The sequence below is a fragment of the Oncorhynchus masou genome, chromosome 22 (genome assembly GCF_036934945.1).
Source record: "Oncorhynchus masou masou isolate Uvic2021 chromosome 22, UVic_Omas_1.1, whole genome shotgun sequence".
Classification (NCBI taxonomy): domain Eukaryota; kingdom Metazoa; phylum Chordata; class Actinopteri; order Salmoniformes; family Salmonidae; genus Oncorhynchus; species Oncorhynchus masou.
Window position 1 is genome coordinate 34020302 of NC_088233.1, and position 18924 is coordinate 34039225.

General features: G+C 42.0%; 1 protein-coding gene across 6 annotated transcripts in view; it reads right to left on the reverse strand.

Annotated features, from left to right (window-relative positions):
- Positions 1–18924, reverse strand: part of LOC135509364 (myocyte-specific enhancer factor 2A-like) — a 97487-nt gene that overhangs the window by 14098 nt on the left and 64465 nt on the right. For 4 of the 6 annotated variants that reach the window (XM_064929969.1, XM_064929965.1, XM_064929967.1 and 1 more), the window contains 2 exons: positions 5778–5912; positions 3376–3595 (listed from right to left, as the gene is read on the reverse strand). In XM_064929969.1, coding sequence (XP_064786041.1) covers positions 3376–3595; positions 5778–5912 — 355 coding nt within the window. Of the gene's footprint in view, positions 1–3375; positions 3596–5575; positions 5711–5777; positions 5913–18924 lie in introns of all 6 variants that reach the window. The other 2 variants (XM_064929970.1, XM_064929968.1) reach the window with 2 other exon arrangements.

Genomic DNA, 18924 nt, shown 5'->3' on the forward strand with positions numbered 1-18924 from the left:
TGAACCCTACCTTTTAATATGTTAACCCTTTCAGGCACAAACAAGTTCACAATGAAAGGATAGTCCTAAGAAAATATATAGTGACTGTTGTCATCCCTAAACCCCAAACAAAACTTGTACCACAAACATGTTTGGAGCGACACAAAGTGAGCAGCCGATTGAGAACAAGAGGCATTCTTGATCTGTTACTATTCAGGAGGAACAGATGGACGTGTGACCTTCCTGGTGTCCTTGGTGGTTTGATTGTGTGTCACCATAGCGGTTGGCCAGACATTAGCAGCTGCTGCCATTTTCCTCTGTTACTGTACTCGACCATCTACGCCTCTTCTTTGGAACACATTGGCAGAAAAGATCTGTCCCTTTGGACTGACTCTTGGAGCTTTGGATGCAATCACTTCACCAACCTGTCTAGCTGCAGTCTGAATAATATACTGAACATACAGCATCTCTGTCAGGGTTCTGAGGACAGAACATGCTGACACTCAGCTTGGCTGTCTTGCTATACAGTAAGGACAGTGTACCATCACTCTAACAAGTACAGTGGGGCAAAAAAGTATTTAGTCAGCCACCAATTGTGCATGTTCTCCCACTTAAAAATATGAGAGGCCTGTAATTTTCATTATAGGTACACTTCAATTATGACAGACAAAATTAGAAAAAGAAATCCAGAAAATCACATTGTAGGATTTTTAATGAATTTATTTGCATATTATGGTGGAAAATCAGTATTTGGTCAATAACAAAAGTTTATCAATACTTTGTTATATACCCTTTGTTGGCAATGACAGAGGTCAAACGTTTTCTGTAAGTCTTCACAAGGTTTTCACACACTATTGCTGGTATTTTGGCCCATTCTTCCACGCAGATCTCCTCTAGAGCAGTGATGTTTTGGGGCTGTTGCTGGGCAACACAGACTTTCAACTCCCTCCAAAGATTTTCTATGGGGTTGAGATCTGGAGACTGGCTAGGCCACTCCAGGACCTTGAAATGCTTCTTACGAAGCCACTCCTTCGTTGCCCGGGCGGTGTGTTTGGGATCATTGTCATGCTGAAAGACCCAGCCACGTTTCATCTTCAATGCCCTTGCTGATGGTAGGCTTTGTTACTTTGGTCCCAGCTCTCTGCAGGTCATTGACTAGGTCCCCCCGTGTGGTTCTGGGATTTTTGCTTACCGTTCTTGAGATCATTTTGACCCCACGGGGTGAGATCTTGCGTGGAGCCCCAGACCGAGGGAGATTATCAGTGGTCTTATATGTCTTCCATTTCCTAATAATTGCTCCCACAGTTGATTTCTTCAAAACAAGCTGCTTACCTATTGCAGATTCAGTCTTCCCAGCCTGGTGCAGGTCTACAATCTTGTTTCTGGTGTCCTTTGACAGCTCTTTGGTCTTGGCCGGAGTGTGACTGTTTGAGGTTGTGGACAGGTGTCTTTTATACTGATAACAAGTTCAAACAGGTGCTATTAATACAGGAAACGAGTGGAGGACAAAGGAGCCTCTTAAAGAAGAAGTTACAGGTCTGTGAGAGCCAGAAATCTTGCTTGTTTGTAGGTGACCAAATACTTATTCTCCACCATAATTTGCAAATAAATTCATAAAAAATCCTACAATGTGATTTTCTGGATTTTTTCCCTAATTTTGTCTGTCATAGTTGAAGTGTACCTATGATGAAAATTACAGGCCTCTCTCATCTTTTTAAGTGGGAGAACTTGCACAATTGGTGGCTGACTAAATACTTTTTTGCCCCACTGTATATGAAGACCATGTTAACTTACTGCCTTCAATGTTCCCAATACTCACAGACAGACAACAAATACAGTCCTCTCGCATGCAATAAATTACCAAGAACCTGACAAAAGCCATCGATGTTGCAGGCCATGTCGCAGGCACATGTACATGTATAAAGACAGTGAGGTGAGGGCCTATTGGGCAGAGACACAGACAGTGAGGTGAGGGCCTATTGGGCAGAGCCACAGACAGTGAGGTGAGGGCCTATTGGGCAGAACCACAGAGACCTAATGAGTTCCTCCTGGAGGACCTACTGTACCCGCTGGGCTGGGGCTCACGCCACGCTGGCACTGCCAGGTCTGTCCTACCCAGCATGCCACCTAATGAGATGCACAAAATGATATTATTAACCATCTGTATCCTTCAGCTGGGAGCCACAGGGATCAGGGAAGAGCTGCCGTCAATCCCTCCAAAGAGGCTGGGGTCATTCTCTCAGTTATCCACTGCCGTCGAGCATAATATGTGGTGTCTGGAAATGTTTAGGATTTAATAGTGGAATGCATGGAAACAACATGCAAAACCATACAACTTCCATCACTTCTACCACTACTGGGAGCTATCAGTGAGAGGGAATGCATTCTCTCTGGTTCTATGGTGAGTGGGCCATTGGCCCTGTCCTTACTTTGTGCAGTCATCCAAGTCAAAGTTGTCAAGGAATGGCCCTAAGTCAAAGTGTTTTCTTTAAGGCAACTATGCCAGTATTCCATAGTTTGTAAAAGGGACATGTTCAGGTCCACACTTTAGTATTCTGACCACAACACCACCAGCCAGTAGCCTTGCGTTTGTTTACATATTATGGTAATAACCTAGTACAAGGAACTGAACAACAAAATATTATTTACCTGTGAATCTACCCACTGAATAGGTATACAGCAGTGCTGTATGTGTTTGGGTACAGTAGGTACTTTACAGGCACAGTGCACATGAACTCAGCTGTAAACCGGGTGAATGAGATGGCAGTAAGGCTAAAGACTGCCCTGCTGTTTCAGTGGCTCCCCAGAGAATAGAGAAAATGTATTTTACCCAGCTAGGTGGTCATGCTGCAGTTGTGGTTACCACTTTTCATGTGACTGAAATGAATACAAAAGCCACACATGACTTATTTCCAATGCAGATGGACTTCAAGCATAGTGCTATTTTTACCATCCAGAGCTCTGCATCCTGAAGAGGCAAGGACTGGCTGAATGCACAGGCCCCTCCGCACAACACAGAGGATGTAGCTATTGTGTCAAAACATTACCAGTTCATCCCACTTCCTGTGAGCAATACAAGTCTTAAAAAGGTGTCAAACATGAGTCATAATGCAGCCATTACTATAAACAGGAGCGGTAAACAAGTGGTAACATGAGCTCACTGACACCACTGGACATTTGCTTGAGTCATGAAAGATCCCTTCAAATAAGTGGGACTTTTTTTCATAAACTAGATGCAAATAGGCCCATTGCAAACATATCACATATCAGGCAAATATGGAGAAAGTTATATCTGGATGAGCAAGAGTGAAACTGGTGGATAAAGATCTGAATCTTTACCATGTAGAGTCAGTTGTATTGAGAGAGAGAAAAACAGTGAAATGTAACAGTACTGACCTGCATTGCCTTGACTAGGGGGCCTCTGCTGGCCCCCACTGGAGCCCACATTCCTGTGTAAGGAAGCCTGAGCGGGAGAGAGCATCCCACTGTCGCTCAGAGAGGCTGCGGCCTGGGCCTGGCTGCTCATGGAGCCTCCTGGGTTGTAGGACATGGTGTTCTGGTTGGAGACTGGCACTGCCACATGCATGGAGAAGTTCTGCTGGGGCAGCGCTGTGGGCTACAGGAGGGAAACACACAGACATGGGGAAAATCAAAGACCTGGCACTGGGCTGAGGGTCACAGGGGGAAGGAGACGGCAGAGATGGCATCTGTGATGGTGCCACATCAATCATATCGGTACGGTTAACAGAGCAGTCCTATTAACTGATGGCAAATCAACTGCAGCTGGCAAGTTGTTCATGTTCCTAATCCAGGTTGCTTATTATACAAGTGTATCTTACACTCTTACACATTCACTTCCATTAACATCGCATTTAGTCTGAATGGCCAAGAAATGACCACAAATAAATATGCCCTTGGTTTGTAATGGGATTAAATAATAACTGTCTTGAATAATATGCTTTACAGTGGAATCTGAAAAATTGCTGTACTACATATGATGCTGTCATAAACTTGTATAATATATTTATAAATAATATTGCAAAAAATGTATAAATTAACACTATGTTATTGTAAATGCACAAAACAATCATTTTGCTATATAAAATCATTACACATCACTGAAAACATGACATATTCCAAAACATGCCCATTAGCAGTGTACCAGGTGTTCAGTCTTGCACTGTAATAGTCAGCACTGCAAAACAACGTTTTCTCTTTTAACCAGGATGGTGTAATTGTGTCATTTCCAACAATGTGAAAGCATTTTGGATAAAAACGTATAGTAAGAATGATGAGTTATAATCACGTGACGTTAATATGACTCTCCTCCATGTCTGTGCAGTGCTAACTATCCACAGTGTGTGAGAGTGACTGTTGACAGTGAGACCACTCCATTCAGCATCGTCCAGTGAGGCAGTCAGTTAGTGATATTATTAGTGTGTTAATTGCAAACAATGGTGCCCTCCATGTCAGAATTAGAGAAAACAACAGTTGAAGCACTATGCAGCACTTTATGCAGGATTCTATGATTGCCACCCGCAATAAGATCACTCTTGTCTCAAGGTAAAGCTCTGTGTAATGGTAGTAGCTTGATGAAGGACTGGAAAATATACAGTGATAGTCCACTGATGTTGTACTTTAGGAGGACTGTTCACTTTAAAAAAAGATCTCCCCTTTGCTCATTGTACGGTCTCTCCTAGTGGGGCGTCCTCCATTCACTTTGGAAAATCATACACTTAGAAAAAAAGATGCCATCTAGAAACTAAAATGGTGATTCAGCTGTCCCCATAGGAGAACCCTTTGAAGAACCCTTTTTGGTTCCAGGTAGAGCCCTTTTGGGTTCCATGAAGAACCCTTTCCACAGAGTGTTCTACGTGGAGCCCAAAGGGGTTCTTCAAAGCGTTCTCCTATGGGGACAGCCAAGGAAGATTTTAGGTTCTAGATAGCACCTTTTTTTGTATGATTTGCCCAGGTGAATGGAGGATGCCCCACCAGGAGATGGGGAACCAGGAAAGACCATACAATGAGCAAAGGGGAGATAAACATTATTTTATTTCCCCAGTCACATGATCTGGCCACTGTGGGACTAAAAGAGATTCAATTTTCACATTTGCTTGGGGGTGAAAATTGAGTTTTGGGGAAAAAACACATCAATCACTAAAGCTAGAGAACCAGTCAATATTTAAGCCAGAATGGGAATATGATTTTTTCCAGGGGGAAATGTACATTGATAATAAAGAAGCTTCTCCTCTGGAATAAAAAAATGCACTATCCTTTTCATATAGTTTTCAAATGTTTCAAATAATGTGAAGAAACGGGATAATTCCAAAAGATCTTTGAAAAGGTTAAACCTATCAACAACAATGTGATCTTATCAGGCTGTGCCAAAAAATAAGTTGCAGTAGAAATAAACAAAATTAACAATTACACTTCCAATGAACGGAAAAAAGGTTATGCTTGAATAGTCCATGTTTGCTTATAGTAGTTGACAGAGGTTGCAGGGTGGGATAATGAACAAATAAGAACAAATAAAAACCAAAAGGTCAAAATCCTTTGTGCCACAAAGCCAAGCAGCAAAATCATTGCATTTACTTACGATTTTATGATTTCTCATCATATTATCAAACTCCTCATTAATTTTTTTATACTTTTCTTCTGTGTGAGGGGTGAGGACATATGAGGCATCAGGGTCCGGGCTATCACAGCCTCTGTGTTCTTTCTTGTTTAGCGCCTGTAGTGAACATCAACATAAAAACAGGAATCAACACAAAATGGCAGGAGAGGGAGGAAGTACTTACACCACAGCGCTTGTACATTAAATCACTCTCTTCGCTTAGTTTGCCGAAACGGTCGTCCATGAGGGGGCTGTGCCCAAAACAGTCATCTGGATCAGGACTGGCACACAGGTCATTGTGGCCTTTGTTTCTTAATTTCTGAAATAAAATTGCACAATTCACACACAATGTATACTGCAGGAAACTCAGTCTACTACCACATGACTCTCTGTCTAGCTAGGTTAAAATACATCCCCTACAAACCTGTTCCCAGAACAAAACATGAACATTGTCAAAAATATAAACATACAGTGCCTTGCGAAAGTATTCGGCCCCCTTGAACTTTGCGACCTTTTGCCACATTTCAGGCTTCAAACATAAAGATATAAAACTGTATTTTTTTGTGAAGAATCAACAACAAGTGGGACACAATCATGAAGTGGAACGACATTTATTGGATATTTCAAACTTTTTTAACAAATCAAAAACTGAAAAATTGGGCGTGCAAAATTATTCAGCCCCCTTAAGTTAATACTTTGTAGCGCCACCTTTTGCTGCGATTACAGCTGTAAGTCGCTTGGGGTATGTCTCTATCAGTTTTGCACATCGAGAGACTGAAATTTTTTCCCATTCCTCCTTGCAAAACAGCTCGAGCTCAGTGAAGTTGGATGGAGAGCATTTGTGAACAGCAGTTTTCAGTTATTTCCACAGATTCTCGATTGGATTCAGGTCTGGACTTGGCCATTCTAACACCTGGATATGTTTATTTTTGAGCCATCCCATTGTAGATTTTGCTTTATGTTTTGGATCATTGTCTTGTTGGAAGACAAATCTCCGTCCCAGTCTCAGGTCTTTTGCAGACTCCATCAGGTTTTCTTCCAGAATGGTCCTGTATTTGGCTCCATCCATCTTCCCATCAATTTTAACCATCTTCCCTGTCCCTGCTGAAGAAAAGCAGGCCCAAACCATGATGCTGCCACCACCATGTTTGACAGTGGAGATGGTGTGTTCAGGGTGATGAGCTGTGTTGCTTTTACGCCAAACATAACGTTTTGCATTGTTGCCAAAAAGTTCAATTTTGGTTTCATCTGACCAGAGCACCTTCTTCCACATGTTTGGTGTGTCTCCCAGGTGGCTTGTGGCAAACTTTAAATGACACTTTTTATGGATATGTTTAAGAAATGGCTTTCTTCTTGCCACTCTTCCATAAAGGCCAGATTTGTGCAATATACAACTGATTGTTGTCCTATGGACAGAGTCTCCCACCTCAGCTGTAGATCTCTGCAGTTCATCCAGAGTGATCATGGGCCTCTTGGCTGCATCTCTGATCAGTCTTCTCCTTGTATGAGCTGAAAGTTTAGAGGGACGGCCAGGTCTTGGTAGATTTGCAGTGGTCTGATACTCCTTCCATTTCAATATTATCGCTTGCACAGTGCTCCTTTGGATGTTTAAAGCTTGGGAAATCTTTTTGTATCCAAATCCGGCTTTAAACTTCTTCACAACAGTATCTCGGACCTGCCTGGTGTGTTCCTTGTTCATCATGATGCTCTCTACGCTTTAACGGACCTCTGAGACTATCACAGTGCAGGTGCATTTATACGGAGACTTGATTACACACAGGTGGATTGTATTTATCATCATTAGTCATTTAGGTCAACATCGGATCATTCAGAGATCCTCACTGAACTTCTGGAGAGAGTTTGCTGCACTGAAAGTAAAGAGGCTGAACAATTTTGCACGCCCAATTTTTCAGTTTTTGATTTGTTAAAAAAGTTTGAAATATCCAATAAATGTCGTTCCACTTGATGATTGTGTCCCACTTGTTGTTGATTCTTCACAAAAAAATACAGTTTTATATCTTTATGTTTGAAGCCTGAAATGTGGCAAAAGGTTGCAAAGTTCAAGGGGGGCGAATACTTTCGCAAGGCACTGTATAAGGTATCATTCAAGTCAAGACGCAAATTAATTTAATAATTTAATAATTCATAATGCAACCATTATAAGAAACCTGCCCTAGCATGTACATTAATAAATAATAAATAAATAAATATTTTTGGGCCTGCCAGTGTGCTGGTGTGAGCTGGGAACGATACAGGTACTGTACTCCTATGCAATGGTTGACAATGACAGAGACATTGAAATATCACTCCTTATCCTTTCATCATTTAGAGATCTTCAGCATGGGAGAAACTAAATATTTATCTGTCTCTGTCTCTGACCCTTTCTCTCTGCCCTCTCTCGTTGTCTCTCTGGCCCCTCCCTTTCTCTCTCCTCTATCTTCCTCCCTCTCTCTCGCTGCATGTGTGTGTTTCAATACATATTTCATTATCTTTCAGTTATCATAAGCCACCCAGCTGGAAGACACCACGGCATAAGAGGATCCCACAGAGCAGCAGTTCAAACCATTGCAGACTTTAATTCTGCATGGTTGCCACTCGCAGGATCTTATCAATGTTAAGTAATGTAGCAAATAAAATAGTTTATTATATGTGGTCAAAGACGCTTATTAGAGCATGAAATGGAGCGATTATTGTAAGAGGAACGAGCACACAGTATGGTGTGTTGTGATATAGAAGTCCAATGAGATTTGTTTTACATCTTAAAAGAATGCCACACTATAAAACAAAGGAGATAAAACCAGTGTTGTGTTTGTGGTAACTTTCTATCAGAGGAGTGGTTCTCTTGTCTTCGTTAAGAGTCTGAATGACGGTGCTTACATGAGCCGATGACAGCTCGTGACAGCATGTGATATCAAGCCAGTCAGAGCAAATCAAGCTTAATTTATATGTGTGTTGTTCAGGTTCCCCTAGCACGCTGGTGAAGGTCCAGAGCTGTGACCTCCCCTGTCTCTGGGCTGCGTCTGAGCCAGATATCTACAGCAAGGCCACTGAGTCCTCTGGATGGAGAGGTCAGAGTGTGAGGGAGTGTAGTTGGGCCCAAAGACACTAATGAGCCCTTAGTCTCTGCCTCCGTCTCCATCACCCTGGAGGTGCTGGAGGTAACGCACTGGCTGCTGTGTGTGTGTGTGTGTGCGTGTGTTCATGGTTGTTGCAGCAGCAGCTGGCGTCTGCTGACAGCTCTCTGACAGTACAGTGGTGTCTCGGCTGATCTCTATCTAACAACGTGTCTTACCCAACTCTGCTTACAGTCGCTACCAACACGCTGACGGGCTCTGTATGACACATTACTGTTGGATTTCCTAGGCTTGAAATGTTGTGAAACATAACTTGGTTACAATGTACCTGTCTACCAAGGCTCAGTTTATCCCAGCAAATTGACCAGTACTGAATCAAATGACCCTCTACTCTAGTTTAGGCACATGATGAAATGGTGTAGAATATAAAAGCTTAAGCAGGAGAACTGAAAAGTACCTAAATCTCATCAGTCATATCTGTCTGACAGTGTTGCTGAGGAGAGAGAGAAAGTCTCATGAGTAATGAATGATCAAAGCCGGCCCTAGCCTTTTGGGGGCCCTAGGCAATTTTTTTAGTGGCCCCCGTTTTGAATGTTGAATAGGAAAAAAAATATGTTTCAGAGTTAATTTCCTGCAATTCTACACATTTAGCCATGACTTATGCCATGTTAATACAATATCTGAGTGAGATTGACTAATAAAATCATTGGGGCTCCCTGAAGGTCAGGGCCCTTGGGCATGTGCCCTTCGTGCCCGGTCCATAATTTGACCATGATTACTACAAGTTTGATAGCTGGCTAGAATAACTTAACAATCTAAAAAATAATGCTGACATGCATTAATTGAGTGACTGTCAGTGACTGACATAACATGAGAAAAACTGCTGATGCACAATCAAATGTCGAAATTGCACCTTGTGTAATCTACTATTCTAACTCTCAACAGTTGAGACCCCAACTGAGTTACCCTATAGGCCGGGGGCCCTGAGCAACCGCTTATGTCGCTTATGCCTAGATCCGGCCCTGAGAATGATACACAACATGTGTAAATGTGCAGTTAGATGCACTTGGGTTTGGTGTGGTACAGAGCAGGGGCATTCTTCTCAAAAAAAACAACACCTTCCTGTTTACTAAGGCTGTTCTTTAGTTAGGCTCCCGTAAAGGCTGTGTTTACTACGGAAACTATGCACTTTCTCCACCAGACTGCCACAGATCTGATCGGGACCTGCAAATTAAAGTCCCGACCTGCTCATTATGTGAATAGCTGGTTTGGGCTGGTCGGCCATGGCTGTGTGAGATGGGCAGGGCAGCAGGCAGCACTTCCACAACAAGCCTCCAACCAGCCGCACCCCTCTGGCCCTTGGCCGTGATCACTCAGAGAGGGGCCAGTGGAAACATCCAGTGCCAGGGACACTCAGCATTCAGAACAAACCATGGAACATGTTGCACTGAGACTAAACAACACAGAGCCTAACAACGAGTGCTCATATCTAGGTCATTGTCCATAAGAGATGGATTCATAAGTAAATATTGATCACTCTGATTAGAGATATCCTGAAATGCAACATCACTTAAAATGAGGACATAATCATGCACGCCTAAGAAAGAGTGAATATTTCCTCCGAGGTGCTCCTAGCTGAGCATGCTCAAGAGTGAAGGTCTGGGACAGCATGGCCGTTATTCCTCCTTAAATGACTTGGCATGTTTCTGGTGTCCCACAGACGCTGCCCGCAGCTCCCAGTAAATGGATCACTAAATCAGCACATGGCCAAACAGGTGTCTCTCTACCAAACACCTGTCAGGCCCTGGTTCCCCGGCCCAGCCAATCACAAACAGTCTCACACCGACATGGCCTTAGAAGGGGCCACATGGAACCCTGAAGGCCATCAAACATTCCCCCAGCCAAGGATTTTACTCCATAATACAAATACATCAAAGTATTGGTAAAGCAATTCAAATCTTACACAAAACCTAGAAAACAAAACCAACCAACTCTGAACGCATTGGGTACAGATGTCATTTCAATGTATAGTTTTGATTTACATTTGGTTGAGTTGTCAACTAACGTGAAATCAACAAAACATTTCACCATGTCACTGCATTTAGGTTAAGAGTTGGTTGGAAAAAAACATGAAATTATCTTATGTTGATTCAATGTCATCACAATTATTTTTTGTTGTTGAAATGACATGGAAACAGCGTTGATTCAAACAGTTTTTGCCCCGTGGGAAGTATGGTAAACAAAATCCAAAATAAAACAAGCGTCCCTTCTATTGCTTTTCAAATTCTAGCTCTGAAACAAATTTTCAAAAGTCATGTCAAGCTGTGTGGTTTTATGCTCATTAAGAAAGAAAAGTTGGAGGGGTATGAATACAGTTGAACAGAGAGATTTTCAACAACAACATTTGTAATGGAGGTTGGGTGGGGGTGGTGGGTCTGTCTGTGTACGGGGCTGCAGTCAGAGAGTAGTGACGAGTGAACTTGTGTAATCTGTTCACAAGGCCCGTGGAGGCTCATAAAGTTCAGTGGGAACCAGGCCAGCAGCTATTTTCTCACAGCTATCCAGACCTGGATTGATAGAAATGTGTCTCTATACAGCAAACATGTTAGACGGGGATTCTGACATCAAACCAGCTGGACATCATAGTGAGTGTGTGAATTTAGCAGTAAGAGAACAGGCTTTCTGCTTTTCAGGCCTTGAAATGTGTCTCTCCATTCTCAGTATTGTATGCCAAACAACCATAGTGAAAATAACATCTAGGGTACCTGTATCACTCATCTCCTCCATAGTGACAATAACATCTAGTGTACCTGTATCACTCATCTCCTCCATAGTGACAATAACATCTAGTGTACCTGTATCACTCATCTCCTCCATAGTGACAATAACATCTAGTGTACCTGTATCACTCATCTCCTCCATAGTGACAATAACATCTCTAGTGTACCTGTATCACTCATCTCCTCCATAGTGACAATAACATCTAGTGTACCTGTATCACTCATCTCCTCCATAGTGACAATAACATCTAGTGTACCTGTATCACTCATCTCCTCCATAGTGACAATAACATCTAGTGTACCTGTATCACTCATCTCCTCCATAGTGACAATAACATCATAGTGTAACCTGTATCACTCATCTCCTCCATAGTGACAATAACATCTAGTGTACCTGTATCACTCATCTCCTCCATAGTGACAATAACATCTAGTGTACCTGTATCACTCATCTCCTCCATAGTGACAATAACATCTAGTGTACCTGTATCACTCATCTCCTCCATAGTGACAATAATTGTTCATTTAGCTGAAACTCACAAACATACACAGGAGTATTTGGAGTTTTTGGAGCAGTGTGTCAATTGTACTCTTTAATCTAATTACATTTCACCCAGCATAGAGTATAGTGTTCTATAAAGATCAGCGTTTATGTCACATAAAATAAACATGAATGTAACACTCAAAAGACTGACAGGGTATTTTTTAAATATTTTTTTTTACAATTGGCTGAGTTTAACGCCAACCGCAGAGTTTATATCATAGCCCCATACACATTCAAAAGTGAAGCCACCATCATTTCAGGAGTTAAAAATAAAGTGGAGCTGAGGCTGTTTGTGAAGCTGTTGCGTAAGCCACCTACATTCCCTGTTCCTTGTGAAGCTCTTTCACTGAAACAGTCTGCCTTGGATAGAACACCATTACACTCCAATGCCCCCCACTTGTGTCAAGAGCTTTTTACATTTCACTTATTCATGTACTGTACCTGAATAAAAGGGAGGTTGGAAGTAGACAGTGAATGCCGCTATAAAAGCCAAACTTCTCAAATGTGGAGAGAAGGCAGGTAGAGGCTGTCTTCCAGTGTGCAAAGGTAGCTACACAGAACATACACCAATATCATACCTTAAGAGCCATTATTATTGTATTATAGTCTATACAAAGTATGTATAGTTGAACTATTTCTCCTTCTGTAGCTCTCATCCTCACCCTGCTCATTCTGCACTGTTGTGAATGAGCTTGTTGTGCCTGTTGCCGCACTAAGCAAGGTAGCATGCTAATCCTCATGACATCACCATTGTGTCCAGTCCGTTCCATCTAATGTGCTTATCAAAAGGGCCTCTTTGAGTGTGAAGGCAGTTGAGAATCAGCATGGGGAGGCGGCTGATAGCAAGGCTTTCATCTGCTCACAAATATATTTCTCTTATATAACATCTTAAGAGACAAGTCTTTCAGTGTGAGTATGCTCCCATTTTTCCTTTGGTGCTGTAGATTTCACTTGAGGGGGGAAAAGGAACTGTTGGTTGTTCTCGTTTGCACTCTATCTCGTGGCTGTATGTATTGTATGCCATTACCAAGGGCCCTAAAAGCTTTTCCTGTCTACTCCCTGGTACTGGTCATGTTACTGGTATGGGAGTAGGGAAGTAGGGAGGGCTAGATAAGGAAAGTGGTTTTGATTCCCAGACATATCTGGTTCAATCTCATGACCATTCCACATCATCAGTGATCTAAGTGATATCAGGATATGACCTCTCTGTCAGACCATTGTCTGACTCCTCAAATCAGAGGAAATACAGGAGCAGGGCCTCCTTCTCAGTTGGATGGGACGGACTGCATTTTTTTGTTTGTTATTATTATCGGTCTGCGGCTGTTTGGGAAACAATATACAGTCTGTAATCCAATCCCCTCCAAAAACAGGACAATGGCGAGACAACAGTTAGTTCTAAGCTGACACACCAAAAAGACTAACACATGCAGACATATAAAAGGAGAGTGAGCCTAACTGAGCAGTGGTCTGCGTGTGTCTAAAGGAGGCAGACAGGGAAGAGAAAGCCTCCTTCTCAGCTCAATATACAATAAAGCAGATAATTACTGTGGTTGACCGGCTAGATTATCACTTTGATAAATATAGCCGCTATATTATTGAATAAGAATCCATTGCACTGCAGCGAGCAATACTTTTCCCTCAGAGAGACAGCTGCTCAGAGACTGTTGATTGATGGACGCGACAAAGATATTAGTTGCCACAGTCAAAGAGAACACACTTTCAATCAGCGGCTTGGATATTTTCAGAAAATTTTGCCAACTGGGAATTGAAGTCCAAATTGAGGATAAAGGCATCTCAAAGTCATCATTATCTACATCTTTAAAAGATTGGGAACAAATGAGACGAACACGCTCCATTACATCCAACTAGCTCTAGACATCTATAGAACACCATGTAGGTATATTTTAGATGAAAATAGATTACATTCAACATAAAAAGGTGTAAAAAGGTATACAATTTAAGTAAATAACCATTCACTAAGTTCACATCTTCCCCTCCCGACCTCCCTCACTGTCTTCCTCTCTCTCTCTCTCTCTCTCTCTCTCTCTCTCTCTCTCTCTCCCTGTCTCTCTCCCTGTCTCTCTCCCTGTCTGTCTCTCTCTCTCTCTCTCTCTCTATCTATCTATCTATCTATCTCTTCCTCCCTGTACCCCCAGAGTGGATCATTAGCTGTCAGAGCCCTTGAAACCGTACCCCCGCCCTCAACTCCCATTCCTGCTCGCTTCTAAAATATTCATAAGGACAATTAGGAGTTCCGATAAGGCGGGTGTGGAGGGCTGGTGTGGGCACGGAGGGCTGGGGGCGCACAGCGGAGGGAAAGGGCAGGATGTGCCAGCAGGACGTCTGTTCTGCAACACTCTATACCCAGACCACAGACCTGGCCTCATCAATCAGCAGCCCTCCCTGACACCCCCTCCTCACTCAGGCAGGCTAGTCGGGGAGGGTGGCATGATGCCTGCTAACCCCCTCCTCATTCCAAGTAACTCTGCTCTGCCCTCGCCCCTGGGCAGAGGGGAGGGGTGGAGCGTCTCACACTACCCATTGGGGTGGGCTCGTGGTTGTTCCTCTGTCCATTCTGGTCACTGTGGTCTCTCATGTCAGCTCTGCACTACACAGCGGGCACCAAGGCGCTCTAATGGTGGCATGTCTGTCATTAAAGTAGTTCAAACCAAATTAGGGCAGCTCATGTCTGACCTATTTTACATATTCTGATGGTTATGACGTGTCTGTTAAGGTTGTCAATCTGGCTGTTCCTATATGAACCTGAAAGAATAATGAAGTGGTTATTCTCTGAACATTGTGTTGCATGTTGCCACTGAGCTGCATGTAATGAATTCTTTTCATTACAAGTTAGGCCTTGCTTTACAAAGAGTTTTACCATACGCCATGGTAGGCCTGTGCCAGTTAATCAGTGCCATATGCCTCTAGAAACTAAAGAATACATCACTTAAGACATTTTAATAAAGTAAAACACAAAGGAATCATATATCATGGCAATGTTGAAATCATTCAAGTGTTTATGGGATGATGTCAGCTAAATGTAATCCACAAACATTTGCCAGAACAATGAGGTAGAGAGCAAAAAATTGTATTAGTAAAGGTCTTCATTCCTGGTGTTACAGTTATTACATTCAATCATGTATTTGAGTGTTGGAGATGCTTTCTCCCTCACGATCTCAAGTTGAATCAATAGGATCATAGAAATATTCCATTAGCCACGGTTTGATGCCTAGGGATGAGCTCTGGTGTTAGCTATAGCAAAGGGCTAGGGATGAGCTCTGGTGTTAGCATTAGCAAAGGGCTAGGGATGAGCTCTGGTGTTAGCATTAGCAAAGGGCTGGGGGGTGAGACTTGTTAGAATGCAATGCAACGTATTATGCATTGTTTTATACTGAACAAAAATATAAAACGCAACTTGTAAATTGTTGATTCCATGTTTCATGTGCTGAAAAGAAAATCCCCAAAATGTTCTATACGCACAAAAAGCTTATTTCTCTCACAGATTTGTTTTACATCCCTGTTAGTGAGCATTTCCTTTGCCAAGATAATCCATCCACCTGACTGGTGTGGCATATCAAGAAGCTGACTAAACAGCATGATCATTACACATGTGCACCTTGTACTCGGGACAATAAAACAACACTCTATAATGTGCAGTTTTGTCACACAACACAATGCCACAGACGTCTCAAGTTTTGAGGGAGCATGCATTTGGCATGATGACTGCAAGAATGTCCACCAGAGTTGTTGTCAGAGAATTGAATGTTAATTTCTCTACCATAAGCTGACTCCAATGATGTTTTAGAGAATTTGGCCGTACGTCCAACCGGCCTCACAACCACAGACCACGTGTAACCACGCCACCCCAGGACCTCAACATCTGACTTCTTCACCTGCAGGATCTGAGGAGTATTTCTGTCTGTAATAAAGACCTTCTGTTGGGAAAAGCTCATTCTGACTGGCTGGGCTGGGCTCCCAAGTGGATAGGCCTATTTCCTCCCAGGCCAACCCGTGGCTACGCCATTGCCCAGTCATGTGAAATCCATAGATTAGGACCTCATTTATTTATTTAAATGGACTATTTTCTTTATATGAACTGTAAAATATTTGAAATGGTTGTGTGTTGTATTTATAGTTTTGTTCAGTGTATGTGTAATAATTAGGTTGAACACTCATGTTGTCATTTTCTATGCCTGGTTCCTTTTCCTGACAGAAAGTTTTCAATCTTTCTCACTTTGTGGATTCATAAATGAAGTGTTGGTCGACATGTAATAAGGTGCAAATGATTGCTTTATTTTTCAAATCAAATCCAAGTTTATTGGTCACGCACACAGTTTAGCAGATGTTATATCGGAACGCTATAAGCGGAATGCTTATGCTACTAGCTCCTAACAATGCAGTAAAATGACAAATAAGTACACACATAACTCAAACGTTTTAAAAGGGACAAATGAAAGTCAGTATGAATCCAATTAACAACCCCAATAGCATTGTAACAGCAATCAAAATGAAATCTATACTATATTATAATATCATTAGACTATATTCTATATTCAGGTCTGTGTAGTGTTGCTTGTGTAAGATGCTGCTGCTCAGACTCAGGCCATGATGAGCCAGGTAATCCAGCCCAGCGGGCTCTGTCCCCCTGCCAGGTGCCAGGTAACCTAGGGACAGGTTAGGATCTGTCTCACTTGCCCCAAGACTGGGTTCAAGAAGTGAACTGCACCCACACCAACCAGTTCTAACACAAGAGAGTTTAACAGCAACAAAAACATCAGTGGTTATATCACAAACATGTCTGAGGACATAAACCACTGAAACACTAGTAATACCTTTCAATCACACAGCGCCTTTCCCTAAGCTACGGACACAGTACATGACAAAGAAGCAACATAATACAAATCCTACTCAGATGAGCAGCAGAAGGAAAATGTTATATATATAACAAAAAGAGCCCGAATGCTGTGTAATTTGTCATTCAGTCTAAAAAACATGTACTCGTGTGTCATCTCTCTTTTTTCCCTTTGTGAATGAGCGTGAGTGTTATTTGTACAAAGCTGCGAGTGCAGAGCTTCAGCACTTGAGATTAGAGCATGGCTCATTAGTGTCATTGGAGAGTAATGTTTACCGGGGACCGCCATGGCTGTTGTTCTCTCTCCTTTTATTCCACCCTCTCCAAGAAGACCTAGTTTTGAAATGAAAAATACGTATCACACTTGAGAGGGAAGGATGGAAAAAAACTCTGACGTCAATGAAGCACGACATGTGCCCGAAAACAAAAAACTATTGGCTGTAACCTGGTAACAAGCATCAAAGTGAAGAGTGCAGAGGCTTTGTTGACGAACAGGGGCAAATGGCTAACAAACACACATGCACACACTCTCACACTTCATTGGAGACTGCTGGTTGTGATAAACTGAGGAAGATTTCACTGTTCATGTCCTCTGTTTTTCTCAAACACTAACATGGGTTTCCACAGCAACCAAGTCACAGTGAACGTGAGGGAGAAGAGACAATCATAGTCCATTCACGGTTTGTTACATACATGTGGACTGAAATAGGATGTTCTATGAAAGACTTACATAAAAATTATCACTATTGTTTTTTTCATGGAAGAAAAAAACTCCTAAGACAGTGGTGACCCTGTTTCTAGTGAAAGCCCAGAGGAAAAGGAGTCCTTGTCCTATAAAGAGGTGCACTTTGAAACCCAGCAGGAGACTGGCTACAAAACCATTAGCACTCCTTCACTCAGCCATGCAAAGGAAGGCTTTTCAACCACCAACATGTGTACTGCACCTCAGTACATGCGAAAGGGTAACGGTTCTGCTATCTAGAACTACAAAGAAAAAATCAAAAAAATGTATCAAACGATATAAAAATATATGACAAGAGGAGCTTGGCTTCTTTCAGATTATGACAGAAAACATTTGTACAACAAAGCCTGACCAAGAACTTGACACTGGAAGTAAAATGGAGTAGTGTTTGTGTGCCATTCTTTCATCGTGTAGTGATAAAGTACAGTGTGTGTGTTACTGTATCAGAGTCAGAGTGAACGTATTAGTATCGCTCCCTAGTCACATGTGGAGGCAGATGAAATGACTCAGGTGAAAGAGGATTGCAGTGCCAAGCATATTTCCTAAAACCACAATCAACAAAAATATATCACAGTGTTTTATCTGGTCTTTTATGCAAAGATAGTGCTGCTATTTCTGCTTTCAAGTTATACATTTCTGATTCCTTGTTTATTTATAGGTGCTTATACATATGCCTGTGCTCACTGGCTCAGAATACTGTGTTTGTTTTGATGGTGCAGACTGATTGTACAGGTTAAAGTGATGCTTCAACAGTTTTGTATAATTTCAGACAGCAGTTTTGAAAGTAGTGCTCGCTCACGAGCCAAAACTGGTGACTAAGTTACAGGGGCGTAAATAGCATACCCCCCAAGACATGCTAACCTCCCCTGTTATTGTAATAGGGAGAGGTTAGCATCTATTGGTATTTGGTATTTTGGTATTTTATTAGGATGTCTTCGGGATATGATATTTGTGCGTCTGTAATTCTCACTCGTCATTATTCAAAATTCATTCAGGATTATCCGTAATCATAGTAGCATCCACATTACTGTAGACGTATTTAGAAACATTCTATTCTTATTTACAATAAAAGTGACTCCAAAATGACACAATACATTATTTACCCTTCGTTTCTATTGGACACAAAATCATCTGAAACACAACCAAAACAAACAGAAAACAGAGTCACAAGCTTGATGTAGTCATTGTGTGCTTGGAATATGGGACCAAATACTACACCTTTGACTACTTCAATAAACATATGAGTGAATCTGACCCAATACTTTTACTCCCCTAAAATGGGGGGACTGTGTACAAAAAGTACTGCACATTAACCTCCTAGTCATTGTATCAAATTCAA